The following is a 26411-nucleotide window of genomic DNA, read 5'->3' as shown; positions in this document are numbered from 1 at the left end:
GAAAGCATCAGCCTGCACTTCCCCTGCCCACAGTCTGTCCTCATTTTGATTCAGGGAAGTTGAGCCCCAGCCAGGGATATGAATGTTTAGTCTGAATTCCTCTCAGGAATCTGGATATTTGAGTTCTCTCAGGTGGTTCCTGTGGGTCACAGGTGACAGTTCAGGAATACCACAGCAAGGAATTAAGCCCGACTCCTAGTCCTTGTCAAGCTGAGGACTTGCAGAGACTTTTAGGGCAATTTCAAGTCAATCTCTTTGGAATGCTTCAGCTTAGAAAGAAGTAAACCCTGGATCTGCAGGCCCTCAGAGCCAAAATGAGCAGCAGGCCATGGATTACCTGGTTGTATTTGAATTTCTAAAATATTTCTTTGGGGGCAAGACTTACCAGGTGGTGTCTATGATAGAAACAATACAATCTCAAGTAAGTGTGTCTGTGTGTGTGTGTGTGTGTGTGTGTGTGTGTGTGTGTGTGTGTGTGTGGTGTACACGAGTGCACATACATGCATGCACATGCCTACATGTGTGTGAACCATCAAGGAATCTGGTAACTGACTTGCTGTAACTGCTGGTACCAGTCTTTAATTGCTGGTGAAGCATCTCTGTGCCTAACCTAAGTTGTATCATTTCTTACTCACTTGTCCCTTTTAGGTCTTCTGTGAAGAGTAAAAGCAACTAGTGTTCTCCACTGAACAATAACCAAACAAGTAGAGAAAAGTATTTAACACCACAGACAATGTTCTAACAACCTGTCAAGTTTGTTCTGAGAGCTTCAAGTGTTGCAAACACTATTTCCGGTCTCCTGTGTACATGCATATATTTTTAGAGGAAGGGCCTCATCCAGCATCACATCGCTGCTTTGGCCTAGCCAGTAGTAATGTCAGAATGATGGGGGAAATATCAGCTATGTCTTGGGGCACCCCCGTTTGTTTCTAGACAACACTCTTTCTAGCCAGGTGACCTATGTAAGATGCTGAACTGCCAACTTCCTGTTGCAATCTACACTGGTGCTCCCATGCCTTCCAAATGATTTTAAGTTGATGAAGAGGAAAGATCACTAAGGCTTTCTCAGAAGAGGAAAATCTCACCCTCTTTGTAGGCTCTTCTGTAGATTCGCCTTATTGTAACAATTTACCTTTACGTTGGAAACTTTTCTATCTATTTCTCTGATGGGGATTTCCTGAGGTCATAGAAGTTTTCTCTTACTCATTTTACTTTCTAGCATAAGGTCAAGCATTTTGGTTAGATGTATATATAATGAATATACATTCTATATTTCAAATACAGTCTCTCTGTCTCTCCCAGGTGCCTCTGTCCTAAGCTCCAGAGTTCTAGGACCACAAACATGTTTCATTCACTGCTTATGATTTTATTTATTAAAAAACAGAATCTGTGAAAGAAGAAATTATTGGACATGATTGTCTTAAGAGATGTATCTCACAGACTCTTTTGAAAATGATAGCATAATACCATTTTTGCAGTAATGTATTGGCCTTTGCCTTATTAGAAGATATTTGAGGCGAAGGCCCTCATTCTAATCAGACCCGGGTGGCCATTCACAAATCTGAGTTCATTAAACCCTGGGGCAGGAAGTGAGTGTCTGGCTCCAGCGATGCAAGTGTATGCAATAATGAAGATAGCTGTCCTGCGATCGCTTACAGCAGATGACCCACATAGATAACTGAGCACTGAATTCACTCTGTTCTGACCACAAGAAAAAAAAAAAAAACGCAGCATCCCCAGAGCCACAAACTAACACACAAGTCCACGCTGATGCCTACAGAGAGACTACGTGGCCATTTCCAAGAGGAATGGCATTTTATCTATTCTTCATCCCTGCAGGAAGGTGACTGCCACTGCTTGTAGAGGACCCAGGAAAGATTGCCCATTCCAGAGATCACCCTCACAGTTCTAGAAGCAGATTGTTAGACTGAACCTCCAGTTTCATATTAACCAAACCCGAGATTCACCTGGGGCTCACATCACCTTCTCTGCTGCTTATTAGCGTCGTAAGCCAGTCCTGGCCACCTACCCTGTGAGAGTATTGAGGGCATTCTAATTAATACCCATGGAATGCTTTCCACCACCACCACCACCACCACTGCCCCAGGATCAGTATGTCTTAACCACTGCAAGATAAGTTTCCATTTTTATCTTTCCATTTGTATTTTATGTTTTTCCTGAGTTAGTTTAGGGGAGAAAGGTTTGTTTTGGTTCACAGTTCCAGGAGACAGTCCACGAAGGTTGGGAAGGCGTAGTGATAGGGATGGCTGTAACCATGGCAGTGGGTAGTCACATTGCATGTATAGACAGGAAGCTGAGTGGAAGGAAGGCTGGAACTCAGATTGCTTTCTCCTTTTTCTCTTTCACTTGGGCCTCAGTTACCCTGGGGCCTGAGCCACGAGATACGGCTGCCCACATTCAGAGTAGGTCTTCCTCCTTGGGTAATCCTTCCTGGAAGCTCCATGATAATTATGCCCAAATGTGTGTCTATTGGGTGATTTAAATTCTGCCAGGTTGACAATGAAGATTAACTCTCAGGCAGTGTGTGTGTGTGTGTGTGTGTGTGTGTGTGTGTGTGTGTGTGCGCGCGCGCGCGCACAGCCTGAAGAAAGCAGTTAAACTTAGCTTATATAATCTTATTACCATTTTTCTCATTATCTATATTTATTTAAACATGAGAATTATTTAGGAGAAATATTTAAAATATGTTGGTAGTCTTTTTCTTGTTTCTGACTCCACTGCACTCTAAAATAGACTCTTTTCTCTAGTTCTGTATGTGAACTTAGTTTGCACAATTTCTTCATATCCTTTTGATGGTTCTGACAAGACTTCATAAATCTTCTCTGAGCCCAGAGAACATGTGTGTCTGTATGTGGGAGACAGACACGGTCAGCCATGTCACAGGATGCTTTATCAGCAAGGTCCTCTAAGTCAGGGCAACTCAAAGCCTGTGCCTCAGTTTCTTATATGTCAGTGGTGAGATAGGCACAGAAATTGACATAACAGTATAGGATGTTCGGAGAGAGTTCATGGAACAATTTTTCATTGATTGACTCTAAAACAAAGTATTTGGATACATACTTTATATCGTTTTCTTCTGTTCTCTGTCCTAAAAATAAATTAGCAGATGTGTTCCGGAGCTTTTGTACTTTAAAAGAACATTTTTAATGTTTTATTATTGGTGTTCTAGAAATCAATCATGACACAATATTATTTTTAGCCTTTGTAATGACCAGACTAGGAAAGCCATTTCCGCTCAGAGTAACCCGAGACTGTCCCAATAGTAGCAAGCACAGTTGGCTTTCACTAGAGTTGTGTTGGAATTTCTTGAAGTTGAAGGCAGTAACCATTAACATTCTAGCTATAACTATCTGCAAAATGAGTCATTTAGAATCTAATCAATCTCATTGGCTGAGCACCCTTCTGCGGCAGCCACTCAGCATGTCCTCTGCATCCGTGTTACAGGGCTCCCAAAATGCATCTTTTGTGGAACCTTTCAACAGTCTTCGATGGCTCATACAGGGTAGACTTCTTTGCAAAATACTTCTTGCCCATTTGAACCGTAATTATTCTTCTACTTTTTTTGCATAAGAATCTGAATATATAAGATGGGTCATTTGTACATAGCATATCCCATTTTCATATCCTTTAACACAGAAGTATTTATTTCTATGAGCCTATAGATGAAACAGAGTGTCATATGTGAATGTGATTACAGCACTATTAGCAAGACGGAAATAGAGATAAACCTGTGTTTGGTGCTGCTGCAATCCCAGCACTAGGTGACTGACACAGGAGATTGGGACAGGACAGCCTGGTCTACAAAATGGGACATGTGTCAAAAGAATATAAAATTAAGTGCTCTAAATATCTACAAAATACTTAGTATAGAAATGGCCAAGGACCAGAGAGATGGTTCAGCGGGTAAAGGCACTTGTCACCAAGCCCAACCACCCGAGTTTGGTTCCTGGGACTCACATGGTAGCAAGAGAGAACCAAGTATGTCAAGTTGTCCTTTGACTTTCACATGCATGCTATTATGTACCCCTCTTCCCCATAAATAAACACATGTAAAAAAACTAAAAATGAAATAGTCAAGCAAGGCTGAATGTCTAAATATTCAAAAGCACAAACCAATAGTTTGAATATTGAAAATTATCTATAAGACCTTATGAATATTGTTTATGTTGTCTCTTTTTTGTAAGAAAATAGAATTATATGTACAATGCATAACTATATTCTATGAAACCATTTACATAGTAAAAATGTTAGGAGGAAATCCTGGAAACATTAATGATATTGCCTTTACATAGTGAAACTAGAGTTTCTTTCTGTTTTTTTTTTTTTTTACAACCTTTCCTTGTTTTCCTTAATGGGCACATACTATTTTTTTTTAATCAGATATTACCAGTATACTCTGTACTACCTAAATATGTCAATAAAACACTCCATTCTTATTGAATATACAAAATCTAGAAGCTCCTTATCTGGTGTATAATTTTATCTTTTAGTTTAAAATAATACACTTATGTATGCTTCCAAATAACACATAAATTTAAAAGGCTAAAATAGGAAAAGAAGAAGGCATTTATGCCCGTGTTGTAAAGGGGCAAGACCCATCACAGAGGACGGATCCATATTCAGCAGGGGGATTCAGAGTGGCAGGGCCAGTTGTCCATGGTGGAATGAGGGGAAGAAGTATTCTCTCCACAATGTCTCTATCTCCCGAGGGAGAGGGAGGTGAATTCAATTAACATGAAGAAATCAGGAGTCTATGGCAGAGAAAAGGCTCAGTGGGTGCAAGCATGGAGTTTGGGTCCCAAGTACCCATATCAGAGACAGGCAGGCATGACGTCTCTGCCACCCCCACATACCTGTAATCCCATCATGACCCCCACTTACCTGTAATCCCATCACTCAGAAGCTCAGACAAGAAATCCCTAAGGCAAACTGCCTAGTCAGTCTAGCCAATTTGGCAAGTTCTGGACTCAACTGCAAGACCTTGCCTCAGTGTAAATAGAGCAACTGAGGTGTACAGCTGATATCAGTTTCTGGCCTTCGAATGCATGTGCACACACATTCATGTAATGTCTACCTGCACATACATGTACCCACACATGTGTGAACACACACACACACACACACACACACACACACACACACACACACACACACACCTCTCAGCATTTCATGGTTTTGTGAGTATTTCAATACAGCTTATTTACCAATAGTGACTAAAACTAAGATGCAGGATGCAAAAGGAGAATTTCCTTTGCTGCTCTCCCTGTGTGAGACTCTCTCGGCTCTTCTCAGCATGCCCGTTTTGATGAGCTCTGATAGGCTCTTTGCTCCTTCACAGGCCTTCTCTACCACTACCTTCCCTCCCACTGAGGTTGTCTGTTGACTTTGGCTTTAATTTTACCCCACTTTATACTCTTTCTCACTCTCTTGTCTCCAACTATAACCCAACAGTTGCCAGACATTATCTGTTCTGTGAATCTTCATTGCGTGAGTTAATTAATTCAATGCACGATACCACATATGCAGTAATATAAAGGTATATCCAACACATGCATACATGTGTCTACTTCAGAAAGTCGTTTCCTGGGATGGCAGCTCACACGCAGTACAGTTTTACTTTTAAATAAGTTAAAATATTTCATTCAAAATGTGATCTCGTGAATCACAGAAATGGTGCCAATTTTCTAAGCAAAATGGTTTTAATTCTGCCACACGAGCTGGAGTGGGGGAGAAACACTTTAAAAATAGCTGACCGGATATCCCTCTCAGTGGCTTGGGTTATGTAAAAGCTTTCTGTGTTAAGCCAATGCCTCACACGGATTACTGAGCTTTGAGTGGGCTATTTGAGGTCTCTCTTCAGTGTTAAACTCCACTTGCAAATGGGACCAGACTAAAACCAAAACTCCCAAGAGAATGAAAAGATTTTGAAACAGATACCTTTTTTTTTTTTTTTTTACTTCTATAGCTGAAGACATTTGGGCAGTTTGAAGTCATCATCTATTGACCCTGTTGCTTTCTTTGGGCATGTAGGGAGACAGCAGATTGTGGCATGACCCTATGGCTGAACATGGAAGTCAATAAACAAATGAGACTTGGGGAGTGGTTGGGGCTCCAATTGTCATCTGCATACGACATGCACCATAGCATAAGAAATAGCATGGTGGTTCAGAGAAAAATTTTCAAACGTGTGTGAAGTAGGTGCTGTTCTATCCCCCGTTCCATGTACTTAAATCATTATTTAGTTTGTCCTGTTCTGGCTCCATGAATATGAATTATAGGCATATTCAGATTATGCTGCTGTGTTTTGTTAATTTGATATGTTATGATTTTACATATTAAGTTATTTGGAGAAGTTGAATTATTACTGGTAGAGAGAAGAAAAGGCAAAACTCATAAACAATTATGCTAATAAACAATACGCTTGGAGATGAATACAAAATACAGTACAGTAGCTCAGAAAAGATACTGCCCAGGTCTTTCTTCATAGGAAAAGTAAGGATAATATCTTCTTAGGCAGGTGCCCTGACAAGCAGGCATACATGGTATCCCGATGAATTTTCTAGGTCAAGTGACCATTCCTAATAGTGTCTCTGGGAAAGGTGATGTTTTGGTAGTTAGGCTTTCCTTTTATGTTGTAGATAGATTACTAAATCTTGGTTTTTGTTGTTATTGTTTTTCAGGACTAGCACTCGTACTAAGATATGCAAACCTGGAAATGCCACAGGTGGTTAACCAATTAGTGACTTCAGACTAATTGGTTATTTAGTTCATTTTGGGTATCTGCCAGGTGATCTTCGATCTTCCCAGCATCCGTGTGCACTTGCTGCCCTGAGTTTGTGGTTATTGAGCTACCTGCTTCTTGGCATGGTAAGATGAGACCCATGACAGGGGTAGAAGGCTGCCGACCCACCAGTTCCACTGGCTAGACTATTGTATGGCTTCCTGTACCATCTTGCTTCCATGTTTAGTGGTAAGCGATTGGAATGATTCAGGCTTGTAAAATGACTTTTTGAAATGGAATTTATTTGAATGAAATGGAGAGTGGGTAGTTCACGAATATTGAAAAGAAGGCTAAAGAAACCAGCCCCAGGACTTCTGGGAGAAGTATGGTATAGGAACTAACAGGAAGGATTTTATGTGGTTGTTGTTTTACTTTGCTTTTGCTGTCTTGTTTGTTTTTTTGAGACCGGGTCTTCTGCAGCATAGGCTGGCACTAATTTGCTGTGTAGCTGAGGCTTTCCTCAAATTCCTGATACAGCCATCGCTGTGAACCAATTCAGATCTTTCACAGAAGCAGTAAGTGCTGCCAACTATTGAGCCATCTCTCAGCACAGACGATGATTGTCAGCTGTTACCAAACACAGTTGCACCCTGAGCTCCTAGCAGGTGCCATGCATGGAGCTGAACACTTCATCATTGCAGCAATAGGATGCTATTATCATTTTCTAACACAGGAAACAAAGCTCAACAACTTGACCAAGCCAAACAACTAACTCTTTGTTGAGTGGATTGTGATGAGTTTTCTAAGTATCTCATCAAAACAGGTTAAGTCTGTAAAAAATGTTTTGCATAAGGTAAAAGATTCTCTTATTTAAAATGATAAAATTTATGTATTTAGAATTTAGAGGAGAAATAGGGCCAGAATTAATCACTCTCACTTATATTCTAAAGCACAGGCGAGCAAGCCTTGGAGGTATAGTTTGCACTGATGCTATGCTGGACTCTGTCCTGCATTGCTTACTGTTGTGATAAAACACTGATCAAAATCAGATTATAGGAGGAAAGGATTTATTTGGACTTACTCTCTAACTTGTATTTAACTAATTTTCTTTTCCCTTCCTTCTTTCATTTTTGGTTTTTCGAGACAGGGTTTCTCTGGGTAACAGTCCTGGCTGTCCTAGAACTCACTTTGTAGACCAGGCTGGCCTGGAACTCAAAGAGATCCACCTGCCTCTGCCTCCCAAGTACTGGGATTAAAGGCGTGAGCCACCACTGGCACCCCAGCTGCTGCTGCCGCCACCACCACCACCCAGTTTATAATTTGTTTATTTTTGTTTTATGTGCATTGGTGTTTTGCCTGCATAGATGTCTGTGTGAGGCTGCAGATCTCCTGGAACTGGAGTTACAGACAGTTGTGAGCTGCCATGTGGGTGCTGGGACTTGAACCCAGGTCCTCTGTAAGAGCAACCATTGATCTTGACCACTGAGTCATCTCTCCAGTCCTGCTAATTTTCTTATATAGCAAAGGACTGCATGCCTAGGTATGGCACTGCCCACAGTGTGCTGGGCTTTTCTGCATCAATTAATAGTCAAGATAACTCCCCACATGCATGCCCACAAGCCAATCTGATCTGGGCAATTCCTCAATGGAGTTCTTCCTCTTAGATGATTCTGAACTATGTTGACAATTACCGCTGACTAGGACAGATGCCATCATATTCAATTTGCTCACCCACTGAAGGGCCATTTCCATTTTAGCAACAAAACCCACCACCCTAATATTAAGTGAACAGGAAGATTAGTAGCTGAGAATACTTATAAAAAAAACCCAGATCCCACTCTGTGTTGATCAACTCAGTGATTTATCCAATAGAAAGAGCAGGGCAGGTTCACAGGTGAGAGCCAGTGAGAACTTGAGGAAGAGTTGCTATGGAAGAGTCGCTATGTCGTTGTGAAGGTGAACATTGTTGAACGGATTCCCAGGTAAATTATTTACAGTGCACCAGCTGGTGCATGCCTGGGCAATTGGAATTTGCCTTCTACTTTTATATCAGAAGGTGGAAAACATGTGTACATGTCAACTTGTTTGAGTGTTTCCTTAGGTGGCATGTGTGACACCTCAAGAGGGGTCTGACATGTTGTTTCAAGAGGGACAAGTCATGATTTCCCACACTTCCTCTGTCACTGAGCCTTGGGTCTACAGGTGGTGTCTATCTCTAGTCTGTTGATTTTCTCCATTCTTGTTTCTAAGATTATACTGCAGCCATTACATAATCAGTTCTGAGATTAAAGCACTCTTGAACTATTAACTCACTGCTCAGTGAGAAGTAAGGGGGTCAGTTTTATCTCAGAATATGCACATGACTTATAACAGGACATCTTTTAAGAAACCTAGAGAAAAGTTAGTAGACACCAGGCTAAATGTCCTGCTACCAAATCATAAAGATAGGTGAAGGGGACATGAGGGGATAAAAGGGATGCTGTAGGAAAAGAGAAAATAGCTTACTGAAATGCTGGAAATTCTCTTCTAGTAACTGGCAGCATCTAGAACCAATATCACCATCCTGCAGTGATGGTGGCTGGAAGAGGTTAGCCCTAATTCATTCCCAGTTCACAGCTGCCATGAGCTGGGGAGGGATGCTTGAAAATGTGGGCTGATAGAGGGGGCCCTTGGCCTTTCTTACTATCCAATACTTGGCTGAGTCCTGATTATAAGAAAGGTGAATAGATTCCATGTTTATCTGTGACCACTGGACTTGTAGTTTCTTGTAAGGTTGTGTTCTCAGAAAATACTGGCACCATTCAAGATATTGTTTTGACTCATTTTGGGTCAGAACAGAGACAAGTTTAAAAAAACAGGTGGACAGAAGTAATAATGGACAAATTGGCTATTTGGGGGATTTTTTTTCACTTGATGAGCCATCACTACTTTTATTTGTTTTTTTTTTTTTTTTTGGTTTCAGTTGTTAGTTTCCAGCCAATCACATTTTTATTAAAAGGAAAAGAATATTAAATATGTATACATGCAATATTAATTATTGTTTTAGTTACAAGGTAGGAGTTTCAGTAGTTTCACTTTATTTTCGTTTATCATTATTAAAGCTTCATTATTTTAGAAATACTGCTTGTAGTGCAAAAGGTTTTATGCTACTTATACTTAATGGTTTCATTATATGAATCTATTACAAAAATCAGACACAAAGCAAGAGAAGTTATCATAGGTATCACTACTAACATGAGAAAATTTGATGAAGTTGTGGTCTATAAACATGACAGAAAGTAATGCATTTACTTTTAAGAAATATTTAATGTAGAGAAAATTCTCACCATAGAGTATAACATGAAAAGCTCAGGGCTTGATGAATCTCAGTGGTACAGCATTTGCAAACAAGTAGGACATCCTGATTCTTTCCTATCACTGCACAGATAAAAAAAATCAGAATATCAAATGCCATATGCCATGTGACCTAATTTGTAAGTGCGATGCATGGGGTGGATGATATATGTGTTGATGTGTATTGTGTATGTTAGATGTATGTGTGATGTGTGTATGAGAGATGTCTATGTGCCATATGTTTCACAGCTGGGGGATGTGTGTATGTGATGTGTGATAGCTTTGTGTGTGTGATGTATGTGATTGCATAATATATGTGTTGGTGTGTAATGTGTATGATGTGTGTGATAGCTGTGTATGGCTGGGAGGTGTGCATGCCCATGTGAAGGTGTGCGAGGCCAGAGGTGGGTGCTGGGTGCCCTGATTTATCACTTGTTCCCTTGGAGCAGGATTTCCCACTGAACCCAGAGCTCACTGATTTTCAGTTAGTCTGGCTGGCAGAATGTCCTGACAATCTTCCATTCTCTATTGCTCACCCATCTCCAGCCTAAGTGCTGAGATTACAGCTATGTGTGGCTGTGCTTGCCTATTTCTAGTTGTCTGTTTAATGAGATCTGGGGCTTTGCATTCAGGTCCTTGAGCTTGCATAGCTAGTGCTCTTACCCACTGAGCCATCTCCCAGTCCTCAAAATTACTAATATTAACTATCAGTCAGGAATAGCTCTACAATTAACAAGTACGTTGGTTGAAGTATTTGGTAGAAACCCATAACAGTAGAAACCCATAAAGGGGACTTCACTAGGGGAGGATGCTGTTTTTGCTGATGTTTTAGAATGAAGTTATTAGAAAATGCCAGCAGTAAAGAATGCACTGGATAATATTTTTGAAAGGAAGAAACTCCTTAGTACATTCCAGGAGGTCCTAGTCACAAGACAACAGGGTCATTGCTGGCGCTTGAAAGGCACATTCAGACATCTGCTAGGGTGACAGGTTGAAGCTTCCTTGTCTTGGCAATACCTGGCATCTGTGGAATTCTTGACTGGGCACAGAGTGTGCTTAACTGCAGTGTTTCTGTAGATAAGAGGGACAAATTTTGATCTGCCACATTTTGTGGCTGAGGAAATGGAGAGCCTTGGAATTTGAATGACTTTCCCAAAGCTATCAGAACAGTGCCCCTCTCCTGCTATGTCACGAAGGACTCTTCCCGTGTTGTGTGACATGATGCCTTAGACACATCTGCCTTCATGAATGCCCCTGTAGGTCTGGGGATGCAGCACATGCAGGTCACATGTTCTGTCTGTGTTCTGCCTCAGAAATGCCTGGGTAGGTCTCAGTGAATGGAAAATGGCCTCTGAACTCAGCCCCAGGCACATTCGGTATTCAAGAAGTTTAACTTCTGGTCTCTGCCAGCTATTAGAGAACACCTGCCCAGGACACATGGGCAGGCTTCCTGTGAGCAGGAACACACATGCGATTTCAGACATGTCACGGTTCTGGTATTAAAGAGAGTTTGGAAGGGACTGTGGAATCTGTGTTTGCTTGGGGTGGCCGAATAAAGAGGACCCAGCCCACATGTATACAAACTACCAGCAAGAGCTGGAGCTGGAGCCCAAGCTGGGGGGAGAAGTATGAGCACAGCCAAGAAAGGCTGCTTGCTGCTTTCCAAGCTCACTGCAAGCCCTTACATACTTTACTTTGAAGACAAACTATGGGTTTTAGGTCAGTGAAATCTTCCCACTTTTGACTCCTGCACTAAACAAGCTGCTTGCTGCTCTTCCTCCCAGTTCTGTTTACCCATCTTGCTTCCTCTTTCTAATCTCCACTTGAGTTTTGCTTTTCCATATTTACCCTCTCAAGGAATATATGTATCACTCATTTTCTGGGTGCTTATCCCGGCCTGTCTCTTAGGTACATACTCCATGAGGACAAGGGGCCCTTTTTAAAATCTTTTTTTTTCCCCCAGCATGTACCTAACACACATTGAAGATATGAGGAAGTATTTGAATTGTTGAATTAATAAATGGCTTTTTCAACATTCCATCTAGCAAACATGGTTTTCTTCAAATGCCAAAGGATTTGAGGAACTAGTCATTCTTTATTGGTATTCGGGTTTTGGTGTTTAATTCAATATTGGTCCAGTTCCACAGCAGCTCATTGAAGGTCAGGAATACCAACTGTGGATCTAAGAGCTGGAATCACCAAGACAGATGTGGCACCCATCTATAAGGAGTTGAGTGGGACAGTGTTGAGGAACAGGTTACACCATTTCTGCACCACAGAGAGAGATTATATTCCAGCAAATAAATGGAGTTGACTGGTGAGTTTCATTAAAAGGGGGTAATGGTGTCAGGAATCATTTACTTTGGTAACCAAAGCATTTTGAAATCCAATTTTGTCTGAAATACCATGTAGTTATTTAAGCAACAAACATGGAAGTATCTGATGTTCCTTTTCAGGTATCTGGAAAGACTCCTCAGATATCCCTATGACACACCCGCTTCCTCTGTTAGCTGACAATGCTCTTTGATCAGATTTTCATCTGTGAACCAGAAATGATGTTACTTTGCTATCTTGCTCCCAGAAATGCATGCTATGGAGTTGGACATTAGACAAGAAAGTATCTACATTATTAAAAGACCATTATCACTAAAACATGACTTTAGGAAAAGTTTATGTTCAATTATGTTTTAGCATTACCTGTCCCCCAGTGTGTGTGTGTGTGTGTGTTTGTGTGTATGCATGTGGGGGCCAGAGATGAACCCTCTATGTGGTTCCTCTGGTATTATTTACCTTGATTTGTTCTGTAGGTCTTTCCATTGATCTGTAGCTTGCCCATTAGGCTAGGGTAGTTGGCCCATGAGCCACAGGAATCTGCCTATCTCTGCTTTTAAACGAATGCATCCACACCCAACTTTCTTAAGTGGTTTAAAATGCTGGAGCTTGGGTCCTTGAGCTTGCTCAGTGATTAGTTTACAGATTGAACTATTTATAAATAGTTGAAAATACACAGTATATTTGGTAGAATATCTTCCTTCAGTAATACATGGCATCAGCTTATAATGAAGTCTTCTGTAGAAGTTTGAAAATTATTTTCACAATAATCAACAACACAAAAAATGCTCTAGTTTACCATTGGATTAAAAAAAAGTAAGCAAAGAAAAGGTCAAGAAAGGATGGTACCAACATATTAACTATGTCATCTTTAGAAAATGTAATTACAGAATATTTTTGCCTTCACTTTAAAACACACCCAGATTATTTTGAAATCCAGAATTCACATTTTTCAGCTTTCTCAATATTATATGTAAACAAACAACATAAAATTATCCCCTGGTCAAACAAAGAAAATAAACATCTTGCCTTGTTATTTTGACTCCTCATGCAAAGTTTGTCATTTGATCCAAAGGGAGAAGATCACATATCTTTCAGTTCCTACTTATGGAACCTTTTCCTTGGGAAGTTCACATAACAACAAAAATATCATGATGGGAAAAAATTCCATCAACCTGACTGTTTTGTCTATACTACGACAAATCTCCCCAATGTTTCTAAACACCCTGGAGCTCATTTTTAAACAGTGGAAAGCTTGTCTGAGAGTGCAACTGGGAGAGACCTTCTCATTAAGAAATGTAGATCTTACGGATTAAAAATGGAAAGTTTTGTACTTACTCTCTGTCCTAGTTAGGGTTGTTATCACTATGATGAAACACCATGACCAAAGCAAAATTGGAGAGGAAAGGGTTTATTTGGCCTGCACTTGATCCTTCATTGAAGAGTCAGGACAGGAATGCAAGCAGGGCAGGAACCTGGAAGCAGGAGCTGATGCAGAGGCTACGGAGGGGTGCTGCTTACTGACTTGCTCCTGATGGCTTGCTCAACCTGCTTTCTTGTAGAACTTACAATAGGTTGGGCTCTCCTTCTTCAATCACTAATTAGGAAAATGCCCTACAGGCTTGTCTACTACCAAGTCATAGGGAAGCATTTTCTCTATTGATGCTCCCTTCTCCCTAGTAGCTCTAGCTTGTATCAAGTTGATGAAACTAGTCAGTACACTCCCCAACCTGCTGCCATGATTATGAAGCATTTCTAGGACTACAACTATTTATTTGTGTATTCTTGTGTTGGGATTACACCAAGGGCTTTAAGCATGGTAGTAAGAGCTCTACCATTGAACTACATCTCCAGTAGTATATCTTAAAAAGCCCTGAAGATTACACACTTTCACATTGCAATGCTAAAAAAAACTGAAAAAAATAAAGTATTCTTTAATCATACATGTATGCAAATGCATATGTATACAATATACATACAATACCATATCATGACATATGGGAATAGTCTTTATTTTTTGTTTTATGTGTGTAAGTGTTTCGCCTATGTATATATCTGTGCACCCTGTGTGTGCCTAGTGTCTGCAGAAGCCAGAAGTGGGAATCATACCCCTTAGAATTGGAGTTACCTATGGTAGTGAGCCATCATGTGGGTGCTGGAAATCAAACCTGGGTCCTCTGGAAGAGCATACGGTGTTCTTAACTGCTGGGCCATCTCTCTAGTCCCAGTGGAAAAACCTCTCATTAGCTCTCCTTGTCTGATATTAAATGTACAGAGTTGACCTTTGAAACTTCTCCCTGTATATAGTGGTTATTAAGTTACCTTCAGGAGAACAGAGTAGCAGAACTAGACTGAGCAGTAGCCATGCCGATCTAGGGGAATTCTCCATCCTTCCTGTGCTTCTAAGATGCCATTTATTCCTTCTAACCTCTGTAGGGGGATTTTATACTCTCTGACGTGGTGTCATGTTTGGCGACTTCAGATTCTTCCCAGTGAGGCTGAGGAGAGATAAGTGGCAAGTGATGTCCAAATGAAGGACATCTTAACCTGCCACTGTACATGTGGCTAATTCCTAAGCCACCCTGTGGGTCCTGGGTAGTTCAATAGCTGTTGTGTGAGTCACATAAATGTTCTGTGTTGACTGTATTTTTAAAAAACCATTTTGTTAACTGTAAACACTAATGTTACCCATAATCTGCCACACACAACCCTGAGCAAACCCCACCAAGTTAGGGTTTGAATATATTTGTCAGCCAGAACCCATGGGATAACTTAATTCCCAGTCTTATATTAATAGCAGAAACTAGATTTATTGTTTTGACAATAATTTTTTTGTTGAAAGGAATCACACTGTTCTTGCCTTGGATATAACCTGTAGATGTCCCCTCCCCCCATCGTTGGAAAACATACACAGAAGTCCCTCCTCAGGACAGTGGCAAAATATAGAAATTTATCTAATTAATATGCTCTAGAAATGCAAAAATACTCCCAGTTTTTGAAGACATGTTACGAAGAACATTATATCTCCTCAATGTTTTTATAGTAACTATATATTTAGAAAATATGATAATGCATTAAGATATATGCTAAAGCGAACTTCAAATGTAACATGGCTGATGTGGCTCATAGGTAATGGCTCACATCATTTTCCTATTGTATGACAGACACACAGATGTTTACATATCTGCAGTTCTGAGCATGAGTGAAGTGGAAAGTTACTGACCTGTGTAACCTCGTTCAGTCTTGGCCAGAACAAACACCTGAAGCCAGAAGCCTTAATTAGCAGATGCAAAGGGGGAACTCTGAGAAGAAGGAAAGATTGACATGGATGCTCTGAGAAGACAACAGCTCGTGATGACATCTCCTGTGATAAATTCAGAACTCACAGTATAAAGCCTGTCTTAACAGATCAATATGTACTCCATCACAGGAGAGTCAGGCCCTGGTCTAATGCTTTATGCCAAGGTCACCAAACTGTTTTCTGTCACACCGAGACTTTTGTAATAAATTGTCCTAGTTTCTACTGATGGGAAACACTGATAATTTTTGTTATAGAAACTATGTTAAATCTAAAGTTCTACACTAGGATTATCACAGAAGGGTCACCACCTTTTCAGAACTTCATTGGTAACTTTTATCTATGTCAAGTTTTTGGTTAAAGGCCAGGGACACATTCTATTCAGAAGAAACCTTCGCAAGATATATGGGCAATCTTTATATTCGCCCTCCCCAATCTATGTGTTAGAGACATGATATCTAATGTGGTAGTGTTTAAAGACTAGTCATTTGGAAATAATTAAGTTCAGATGAGGTCATGAGGGCCAAGTTCTTGTGATGGGAGTAAATCCCTGGTAGGAAGATAACAGATAGCTTACTCTCGCTACATGAGGACACAAGAAGCTAGCAGTCTGCAAGCCAAGAGTGGATTTTTACCACCACTTAGTCATTTGGTACCCAGATTGGGGACTTAGGATCGCCAAGAACTATGAGAAATAAATATCCATTTAAATTTATGGTAGTTTGTCAAAGCAGCCCATGTTGACTAAAACATACACAGACAGATGAATTCTAAAAACCATAAAAACATTGCAAATGTTGCCTTTTTTATCTAGCACATACCTTTCTCATTTAAGACCTCTCATTCTTTATCAGTTTTGGCAGATTACAGCGTGTACCTGTTAGTTGAGCTCTATGTGTACCCAGGGAACTTACACTGAACATGGCATTAGGAGTTCACCTGTGTTTATCTCAAAGTCTCCCCTCAGCCTTTGGCTGCTGAAGTTTTTAGAGATGGATAGATGCTTAAGTAGAAATTCAGGGTCACCATGATAGGGATGATCAGGAAGATGGCTGCTTTGTTAAAATGATATCATCCTAGTTTCCTTTTCCCCTTAAACTGAGTGCAGAGGTGAGGTAAATGAGCTATGGCGAAGCTATGTTATGATTAAGAGTTTGGCGGAAGCCAGATATAAACCCTGCGAAACAAAAATACTCTAACTGTGTGTTTTCACTGGGCTTTGGAAGTCTTTTACTCCATGACGGATGGTTGCTTGTTGGCTGAATGCCACAGCACAAGTATGGTCAGCTCCAAAGGGATGCAGGAATTCAGGGCGTTCTCCAACTAGACAGCCCTGCAGTTGGAATAGTACACTGATTAACACTTCTGCGTCCTTAATCAACACCAATATTTCAAAAAACCAAGCTATAGTTAGCCCCAGGAAGTTCAGATTGCAGACGGGAAAATACAGTCAAGACTAAAGGGGAATCCTGAAGATAAATCACACTCAATTGGATGCCTTCCCTAGGATCATACTCAAAAACAGCCAAGGGCTTGTCCTCAAGAAGAAAGATGCTTAGCTTGTCTAGAAGAGTGGGTGGCTGTACTGTGTTGATCTTGACCCCTGCCTCACCAAGCAGAAACTTAATATATTTGGGGAAAGCAGCAGGAGGATTTGGAGGAAGCTGACCCTGGGAACATTGAAAAGAAACTTGTTTGTTACCTTCTTAGTTTATTTGGACTGATTTACTAAAATACCTTGGTTTGGGTAATTTGCAAATAATAGAAATTTATTACCCACAGTTTGGAGGCCAAGAAGTTTGACATAAAGATGGTAATGGATCCAGTGTCTGGGCATACCCTGCTTGCTCCTTTGAAGAAGGCACCTCTATACTGTTTACACAGTGTAAGGCAGGCATGCCTCCTCTGGAAGGACATTAATCATATTCATATGATTCTTCCCTCGTAAGTAAATCTCCTCACAAAGACCCCATCTTCCAATACCATCACCTTGGGAGTAGATTTCAGCATATGGCTTTGAGGAGAACATAAACATTTGACTCTGGAGAGATACCTGGGTGGACAGGCTGAGTGATGAGAGAGGAGACTCATCCCCATATCTCATCCCTCACACTGTCTCCTTATGAGAAAGTCAGCAAATAGAAGATGCAGGACCATGACATACAGAACAGGAATCAGAAGCATGGTATAGAGTAGGTATCTGCAAAATGCTTAAGATGCAGCAAGAGGAACTTTGGGAAATAAAGATAAAAATAGAAAATATAGAGAGCCTAGAGACTCAAGTGGTCATTGAAAGGAAGCTATGATGAGTATCAATGATTACAGTTAACATATGGAGAATGATTCCAGACATGCCAAGGAAAGTGTGTATATTACATCATCCAGGCCTCATAAAATCTTGAGGTTCAAACCTGTTACCACCATGTTAAGATGAGTGACTAAGGTCAAAAACTAGCGCTGGTAATTATAATAGACCTGGGTTGTAATGAGCATCACAAAATTTGAGTTCAAGCTTATTATCGAGAAATTGCAGTTGCGGAAAAATCATCTGCGAATTACAAACAGCTGAAGAGAGAATTAAAGAACTCCAGGGTGAATGTGAGGAAGTTTCAGAGTTCAATATGGAGGGAAAAGGGGATTAAAACAAAAGAAGTGGCTTGGCCTTGAACTCTCTAGAAGTAGTGTGTGAGACAGCGTATGTATAAATGATAATGGATCTTACTGGACTATACAGAGGGTCTGTGTGAAGCTCTGTGGGTAGAAGGGGATTTATTCTGGGACTCCCATTTCCCACTGGAAGAGATTAGCTCCATAGGCCTGGAAGCCATGAACTTTGAGGTGCTATGGGGAATCAGTGGAACGAAGTCAAGGGAAGCCATCAAAAGAAGCCTGTGAAATGCTGAAAGTGACTGGCTGTTGAGAAGCTAAAGATCAAAATGCAAGACTCAGGGGGGCCAAGAATGTTTGATTTGCATAGAAGTCAGGGTCAGTCAGAGGGCTCAGTAAGAAAGGTGCTTGCCACCAAACCCGATGACTCAAATTAGATCTCTGGATCCCACATGCCAAAAGGGGAGAAGTGGTCCTTGCAATTTGTCCTCTGACTTCCACAGGCATGCCATGCCTTGTGTGCATCAACACACACACAAAATAAATAGAATGCATGTCACAGTTTTTAAAGAGTAACAGAACTAGGGGGAAACATAGCAAGGACCAGAAAATGTCTAATGAGAACACTGTATTTAGAGAAAACGAGGAGGGGAAATATTAAAGAATAGTGATCTTTGAATGATGGTGTCCACTTACAGGTACTCCAGAAGCTGAGGCAGCAGAGTTACAGACAAGCCTTGACTACATGGTGAGGCCCTGTCTCATATATTATACTTTAATGGCATGGTCAAAAACTTGGACTCACAAAAATTTTTAAAAATCATTCTATAACTGGCACCACAATTTACCAAAATTATAACCAGGAAAAACTTAATATATTTGAAACTTAATATATTTAAGAATTAAGAAATATAATTTCAATAATCCGCCCAACAAAGCTGTCACAAAAAATATTTTACAGGCTTTGAGACTAATGATACTGCAACACTATTAATTAATTTTTGTAATGCAGCTAAGGCAGAAAATTTTTGCATTAGGTTCATTTGTACTTTTCAAATTTCTTGCTCAATGTCAAAATACAAACTTCAGTAGACTTTTACTATTTCTTTAATAGCCAGATTACTAAAAAGTTTAAGATATATTGTGTACAGTAGCACCAGGAACATAAAATATTTAAATATTAAAGAGACAAAAAATTCAAAAAATACTGTGGAAACTCGTAAAGACATACATGGCAACAATGGCCTCTAATTGAAGGCCACTTACAGGTAGAGATACTGTTTTTATTCATACACCAGAACATTATGCAACGATGAAAATGAAAATCCATCACAATCCACCAAGACATTAGCCACAAGGAAAATTCACAATGAAACTAGAGAAGCCCAAAGAAGCAACTACCTTTTGACTCTATCTGCAGAAATTTCAGTCCAGGCAAAGTGTGAGTGAGAACTCGGATACACACTTAGATGCTAAAAATCTCAAGAAAATGAAGGAAGTGATTATTTGAAATCGATTTAGTGTCTTTCAAGGAAGAAGCAAAGAATCATGGTAGAGAGAGATGGGAGGGATGACTTCTGGGTCCTGGTGACACTCTGTTCCTTGACCAGCCTGGCCCTTACATCAATGTTGACTGGTGACCAGTCCCACTCTACATTTGTTAGTGTGTTCTCCCATGTCTGTGCCATCTTTAATAATGAGTGCGTTTCAAGGAAAAGCATTGTGATGAATTAAGAGTTCAATCTAAAGTAATGCAAGAATGGTTTGACATTCAAAATATATTGACTTACTACATCGGCTGACTAAAGACTGTACAATTTTCTTAAAATATATACAAAAACAGCAATAACATTAATATGAATTTATTTAACAAAACAGAAACTGTAGGATTTATGAGGTAAGGAAACTCTTTAACATGACAGACTTTCTTAAAACCATCCAGCAGACAATACATTAAGGAAATGTTAGAAGATTCCCTTTAATCCAGTAATGAAATAAGACCAAAGTGTTAATTATAATTAGCACAGTATTAAAAGGAAAAAGAAGGGCTGGGAAGACAGCTCAATCAGTGGAGTGCATGAAGCCTAGAGTTTGACCCACACAGAAGTCAGGCATATGCCAGTGCAATCCCAACACTCTTTCCTGGGACTTGCTAGTCATCCAGTTTAGCTAGTTGGTGATTTTCAAGATCAGTGAGAGGGCCTGTCTCTAAAATTAGGGGGAGAGAGATTGTAGAAGCTACCCAATGTTGACCTCGGCCTCTATACACATGTGCAGGAATCTCTTTCCTAAACACACACACACACACACACACACACACACACACACACACACACACACACACACACGGGAAAGAGAGAGAGGGAGAGAGAGAGACACAGAAAGAGCGACAGAGACAGAGAGAGAGGAGGCAAAATCTATAAAGATTAGAAAGAAGTAAAGTCATTATTCACTGATAATATGTCTAGCTACATGGAAATTTTAAATGCATAAACTATTAGAAATAATAAGAGAATTCAAGAAGGTTGCTAGACCCACATTCAAGTTTCAAAATCAGTAGCATCTATATGAAACAGACACATGTTTATGCAGCAGCATAGCCTATATATTATATGCAATGCATATCAGCATCAAACAGGGTTTTTTTCTGATAGAAATTTGATAAGTGGATACCAGACCTCATCCAGAGGAACACAGAAGAATGGCAGTGGCAATATTGAAGAAAAGAATAACATCAGGCATGACTGCTCTGTCTGAGACTTGCTCTAGAAGACGATGTAGTTTGAAAACAAAGTGGCCAAAATCTGTATATTATTGCCATAGAGAATAAACAAAATAACACAAAGGATCAATGGAATAGAACATACCTTACATGTTTACAGACATAATGGCCAAACAAAGAAAGAATGCTCTATTGAAAGAATATGGAATAATTTCTTATCTGTATGAATAAAAATGAGTTCATATACTGTAAATTGGAGACAGTTCCAGGATAAAGAACTTAGACCATAGACTTTTTTTTTCAAATGGAGGAATACAAAGTGATGTTTTCATAATCCCAAGAAAGGATTTTTTTGACAAGGTTCAGAAGACAAAATGCTAAAGTAACATGGGTAGCTTTGAAGTTATGTTTGTGCAGTGTTGTATATTAGGACACTAATAACTACATTCAAAGGTAAGCCAAAGATTAGGATCACCTTCTTGTAACAAATTTGAATAGCACAAGTTTGGTATCCAAATGCACACGTCACTTCTGAACATTTAGCAAATGGGAAGGCACAGTTTGTAATGGATGATCGAACAGGAAGTGGTCCATGCAATCCATAGTGAGGGAACTATAAAGGGGTGAACAAGTATGAAAGCTTACTAGTTAAAGTGAGGTTCCACTCCACACTTGTTAACATCCCAGCAATCTGCTTTTGTCACAGATGAAGGGAAAGGGTAAACTTGATGCAACTTCCCTGTAGATTAATGTAACAGTACTGAGTTTTCTATAAGCACCCAGGAATTCAAGTGCTAGTTGTCACAGTGTTACACATAGAGAGGCATGCATTGCAACTTTGTAAAGTAAAAGTGTGGAAGACAGGCTTACATTGTTGAGGAGGGGGCTTTATATTACAGAGTGTCATGAAACAGGTATTTCTACAAAATAACATGTATGTCAATATGGATAAAATCCAATGACATAATAGTCAACGATTAAAAAAAGCAAGTGTGTAATATGAAACCACAAACAGTAATATTTCTTCTTAAGGAGATTACACACACACACTTGTATGGAGAGCATAAACAAAATCTTGAATGAGAACGACATAGACAGACCTCCTGGGCTGGAAGAAAGTCAAGAATTTAGATAATATGACATTTTGTATTTTTCCTCCTAGCACAGGGTATCTGAGAGACGACAAGCCAAGTTTTATTAATATTTGCTTAGTCTCGGGGATAGATAAATTTGTGCTATTACATTACTTTTTGTTTGTTTGAAGTGCTAACTAATCCAACTGAAGTTTTTGATTTTGAAAATGAATTCACAGGAGAAAACATCGTCAGGTGCTATGTGAGTCTCGAAGTTCCTCCTGGAACTTAAGACAATGCTAATTTAGGTGGTGACTTTCATCTCATTCAGGGAGCAGAGATGGGCATGCGTTCTCACCTATTGCCTGGAGTAATAGCAGAGGGCCTGGTAGTTTAAAATGGGTGAAGCGGGCAGAAGACAGCTAGCTGTGAGCCTGCAGGGACTGCGAACAGCTAGGTGGTGCCTGGCTTCTCATCCAGGCAGCAAAGACCATCTCCCTGGGTGGTGAGGACAAACTGTGTGGGCCTGCAGTTTCACCTTGGCTAAGCCGGGCATGCAGGGTCAGCACTGTTGCTAGCTTCCTGTTTGGGGAAATGCTAAAGTACAACTGGAGACACTCAGCTAACAGCACAGAGATTATACACACGCAGGCCCAAAGGCTGGATGTAACTCTTATTTACACGTTGTTTCACTCACCGTGATTTTGTTTGTGTGTTTGTTTTTCCTGTTTGTTATTCTGCTTTGAGTAAAACTGAATTCAGTTGCTTGCTAATTTTAATACGAGATATTTATGATTAAAATTTAGATTCCTAGCTTCTCCCCCTAGGAAGATGGTGGCACATTGGACCTGAATTATAGACTGTCAACAGCCAGGTGTGCTTGAAGATTATCCCCTCCCCCACCTACTGGCTACTGGAGGGACATCAATTCTCCCACACCATGGATAGAGATTCATAGTAGCCATCTGTCCTGCTCAATGTAGCTGTTAGTTTGGGGGTTCAGCCATGTTGGCACATGTCATCCAGCTACTGGTAAACTGGAGGTATCTTTTCCTGGACAATATGAGGGCCCGTTTTGTAATCTTAGGGGCATCTCTTCTGTCTCCTTCTGCAGGTGCAGTGGAAATAACAATTGTGAATGCTTTTAACAAAGACTCACCTCAAGCTTCAAGAGGAACACAACAGATGGATTCACTATGGTAGTCATTAACTTAAACTGTAATGTTTTCATCTCCCCAAACTCAAAGCAGAAATAATTTTACATGTGAAATACAAGAGAAGACAACGATATAATTGCACAGTATATAACTGGAGGATCTACAGTCAGAGTGCCACATTTTAAAAATTAGATTGATTCATTTTATTTTATACCCATTTTCTCTGCATGTATGTATGTATGTGGTCATGTGTGTGTTTGCCATCCATGGAGGCCAGAAGAGTGCATTGGATCTCCTGAGACTTGAATTGCAATTGGTTGTAAACCACCAAATGGGTATGGAAGCCAGGTCTTGTGCAAGAGCAACAGCTGCTCTTAACCATTGAGACATCTCTCTAATCCCTGGGCACCACTTTTCAAGGATGATTCTTGCAAGAGTCCCATGTTCCTTCACACTCTCACTACTTTTCTTCTGAGTCCAGAAAGATTATTATTATTACTGTTCTGGAGTGTTCCCAGGCCTTTACATAATATGCACTTCCTTTAAGCTTTTCCAATTTACTGGTTTGTGTTAAAGCTGGTCGCTAGTTCACACCAGTTTGCACAAGCTGTAGCCATCCTGACCAGCAGTATTTAGTCACCTCGGTTAGGCAGTCTTAGATTACTGTTTTTATTCACTGGGTGTGTGTGGGGGGTGGGGGGAGGACACATCTTTCAGGAGCTGGGAATTGAATTCATGTTGTCAGTTTTTATATACTGGGTCATCTCACTAACCTTGAAAAATGCGATATTGTTAGAGTTACTTTACATAGGTCACAACAATCTTTTAGAATGCAAATGCAAACATACTAAGTCACCTACCTGTGAATGAATGGTGGGTGACCAGATCAATTAACTTTAGCACATTGTTAAAAACTATGCAACAAAGTGAAAAAGATAAAAAGATGTAGTTCTTAACCACAGGTGCAGACAGATCTTTAGATTGCAAACTGACACATTTTAGATTGGAAACAGTTATGTAAAACAAAACAAAACAACACAACTATGTACTGGCATGGGTCTGTAGCTGTGTATGCAAGCACACAAATATTAGAAAGAAACCCCACAAAAAGGGTGAGTCTGGGTATTTGTGAGGAAATGGAAATCTACTGGAATAGGGCCCATTGGGGTGTTAGCTTAGCCATGATGCTGTAATGCCTCATTTAAAATGTAAGTGGAATGGAAACAATTGGAGCATATACAACCATCAGCCCTTAAAGTGTTCTCAGGTAATGCATTAGTGGCTCTGAGACCATTATCTCCAATCAGTCTCAGTGATGTAAGACCAAGACCCCTTGTCATTGTTGGAAACAAAGCTTACTGCACCCAAATTAACTTTTAAGTATAAAAATAACACCAAGCATCTGAAAAGTTAAATTTCTGTTTCACAAATTAAAATCAAGCCAAAACAATTCTCATAGTTTTGAGGAGATTATATCTTTTTAGTGGTAAAGAACAAGGATTATAGAGCACATTCAAATGAGCACAGGCTCACCCAAATTCCAAATAGAAATCAAATGGGACATTGCTTACTTCATCTTAATATACGTTCTATGTCTTAAATTATTGTGATGGCTTTTGTATCCAGAGAGTGCCAAAGGAACACTGAACCCCACAGAAGTCAGAGTCAAGGTGAGGTCTGGTTCAGAAAGGAGTAGGGCTGAGACTCCAAAGAGGTGGTGGTGTCTCTCTCTCTCCCAGGTCTGCCCCACCCCCACCCCAAGCCACCTGTTCATTCACCAGTCTGCTACCAACCTCCACTGCCCTGTCCACTATCATTGTCGATCCACCCATCTTCTATTATCTAACCCATCTACCTGTCCATCCATCGATTGCCTATTTACCTATCATCTCTGCTCTTCTATTTATCATTAGCGCCTATCTTATATAACTTACATTTACTATCTATTACTTACATTACATCCATCCCTATCAGACATTTACCAATGACCTATTTATTGGTATCCATTTGCTAATCTCTGTAAGCTGTTTTCCTCCATCTGGGACTCCTGGGGTCTTGGACAGCTGGCTGGCTCCTGGCTTCTACCAGTACTGCAAATTCCACCTGTTGCACGGGGCAGCTGCTCTTTTCCCAGGACTCAGGAGAAGCCTCCAGCTGAACAGCCCTCCAGATAGTTACCCCACAGCACCCTAGTGTGTGGGACTGGCTTGTCCCTCCCGGAATAGGGACAAGCAGCAGTGGGGTCACACAGTCCTTCACTCACTCACCTTGCTAACCACAGATGGTGTGGCCAGGAGCAGCAGCACCATAGGCAGCAGGAGTGCCTGCAACCTTAGAGTAGTCTCTGCGCGCATGATGGGCGTTGGTCCTGAGTCTCAGTGTGTTCAGGGATCCACCGGACCCACGGGCTTTCAGGCCTCCGTGTCCCGGGAGGGACACAGACTGGGGAGGTCCCGCTGGGAAGCTCGCCTTGCTCGCTGGCCTACTAGTGAGAGTTTTGTAGGGCTCGACCCACCGCGGGTCTGTTTGTCCTCACCCAAGCTTTTGATTGCGACTCTAAGGGAGGGAAGAAGTGGCCGAGGTCCCGCCCTCGTCTCCCCTCCCAGCTAGCCAGGCACTGTCCCTTCAACCGGGCATCGTGCCCAGGAAGTGAGAAAGGGTTGGGCGCCCGCAGAGCAGGCAGGTGGGCTCGGATCCAGGGTCAGGGTGAAAGAGGCGATATCCCTGAGATCCTGGGACTCCTGTGCCTAGCGGGTGTGGGTCAGCGTGAGGAATTTAGGGGTGTGAGGTAGGGAGGTGGCTGTACGGGGTGGAGGGAGTGGCCAGCAACCCTGCCCAGATTAAGCTGGAGACGCGCGGGTGTGTGTGACTCTGGAGGCCAGGTTTGCTGGCAGCTCCCGCGGCTGCACATCTGTTGCCGGCCTTCAACTCGCAGCCACCGCACAGAGTTGATGCTGAACAGGCAGTGAAGAGGAATCACCGTCACGGGTGGATTCCCTCCAGCCACCACCGCGAGGCGCGTGTGTCAAGTCTGCCTGATAGCCTGCAGTTCCTTCTCTGTCTGGTTGTTCGCCCAGGTAAGCCACATACGGGCAGGCACTGCCTCAACAGCAGGGCACCTGCCTGGGAGCAGAAGCATTGTGGCATC

The 26411-nt window shown here is 41.0% G+C and overlaps 1 protein-coding gene across 1 annotated transcript in view; it reads right to left on the bottom strand.

Annotated features, from left to right (window-relative positions):
* Col4a3 (collagen type IV alpha 3 chain) overlaps nt 1-25617 on the bottom strand; it is a 117692-nt gene extending 92075 nt beyond the window's left edge. Inside the window, exon 1 of the mRNA XM_035438850.1 lies at nt 25531-25617. Coding sequence (XP_035294741.1) covers nt 25531-25617 — 87 coding nt within the window. The remainder of the gene's footprint in view (nt 1-25530) is intronic.
* Between the last annotated feature and the right edge of the window lie 794 nt (nt 25618-26411).

The sequence above is a fragment of the Cricetulus griseus genome, chromosome 2 (assembly GCF_003668045.3).
Source record: "Cricetulus griseus strain 17A/GY chromosome 2, alternate assembly CriGri-PICRH-1.0, whole genome shotgun sequence".
Taxonomy (NCBI): Eukaryota; Metazoa; Chordata; class Mammalia; order Rodentia; family Cricetidae; genus Cricetulus; species Cricetulus griseus.
Note: the sequence above shows the minus strand (reverse complement) of the source record. Positions and strands in the feature narration are given on the sequence as shown.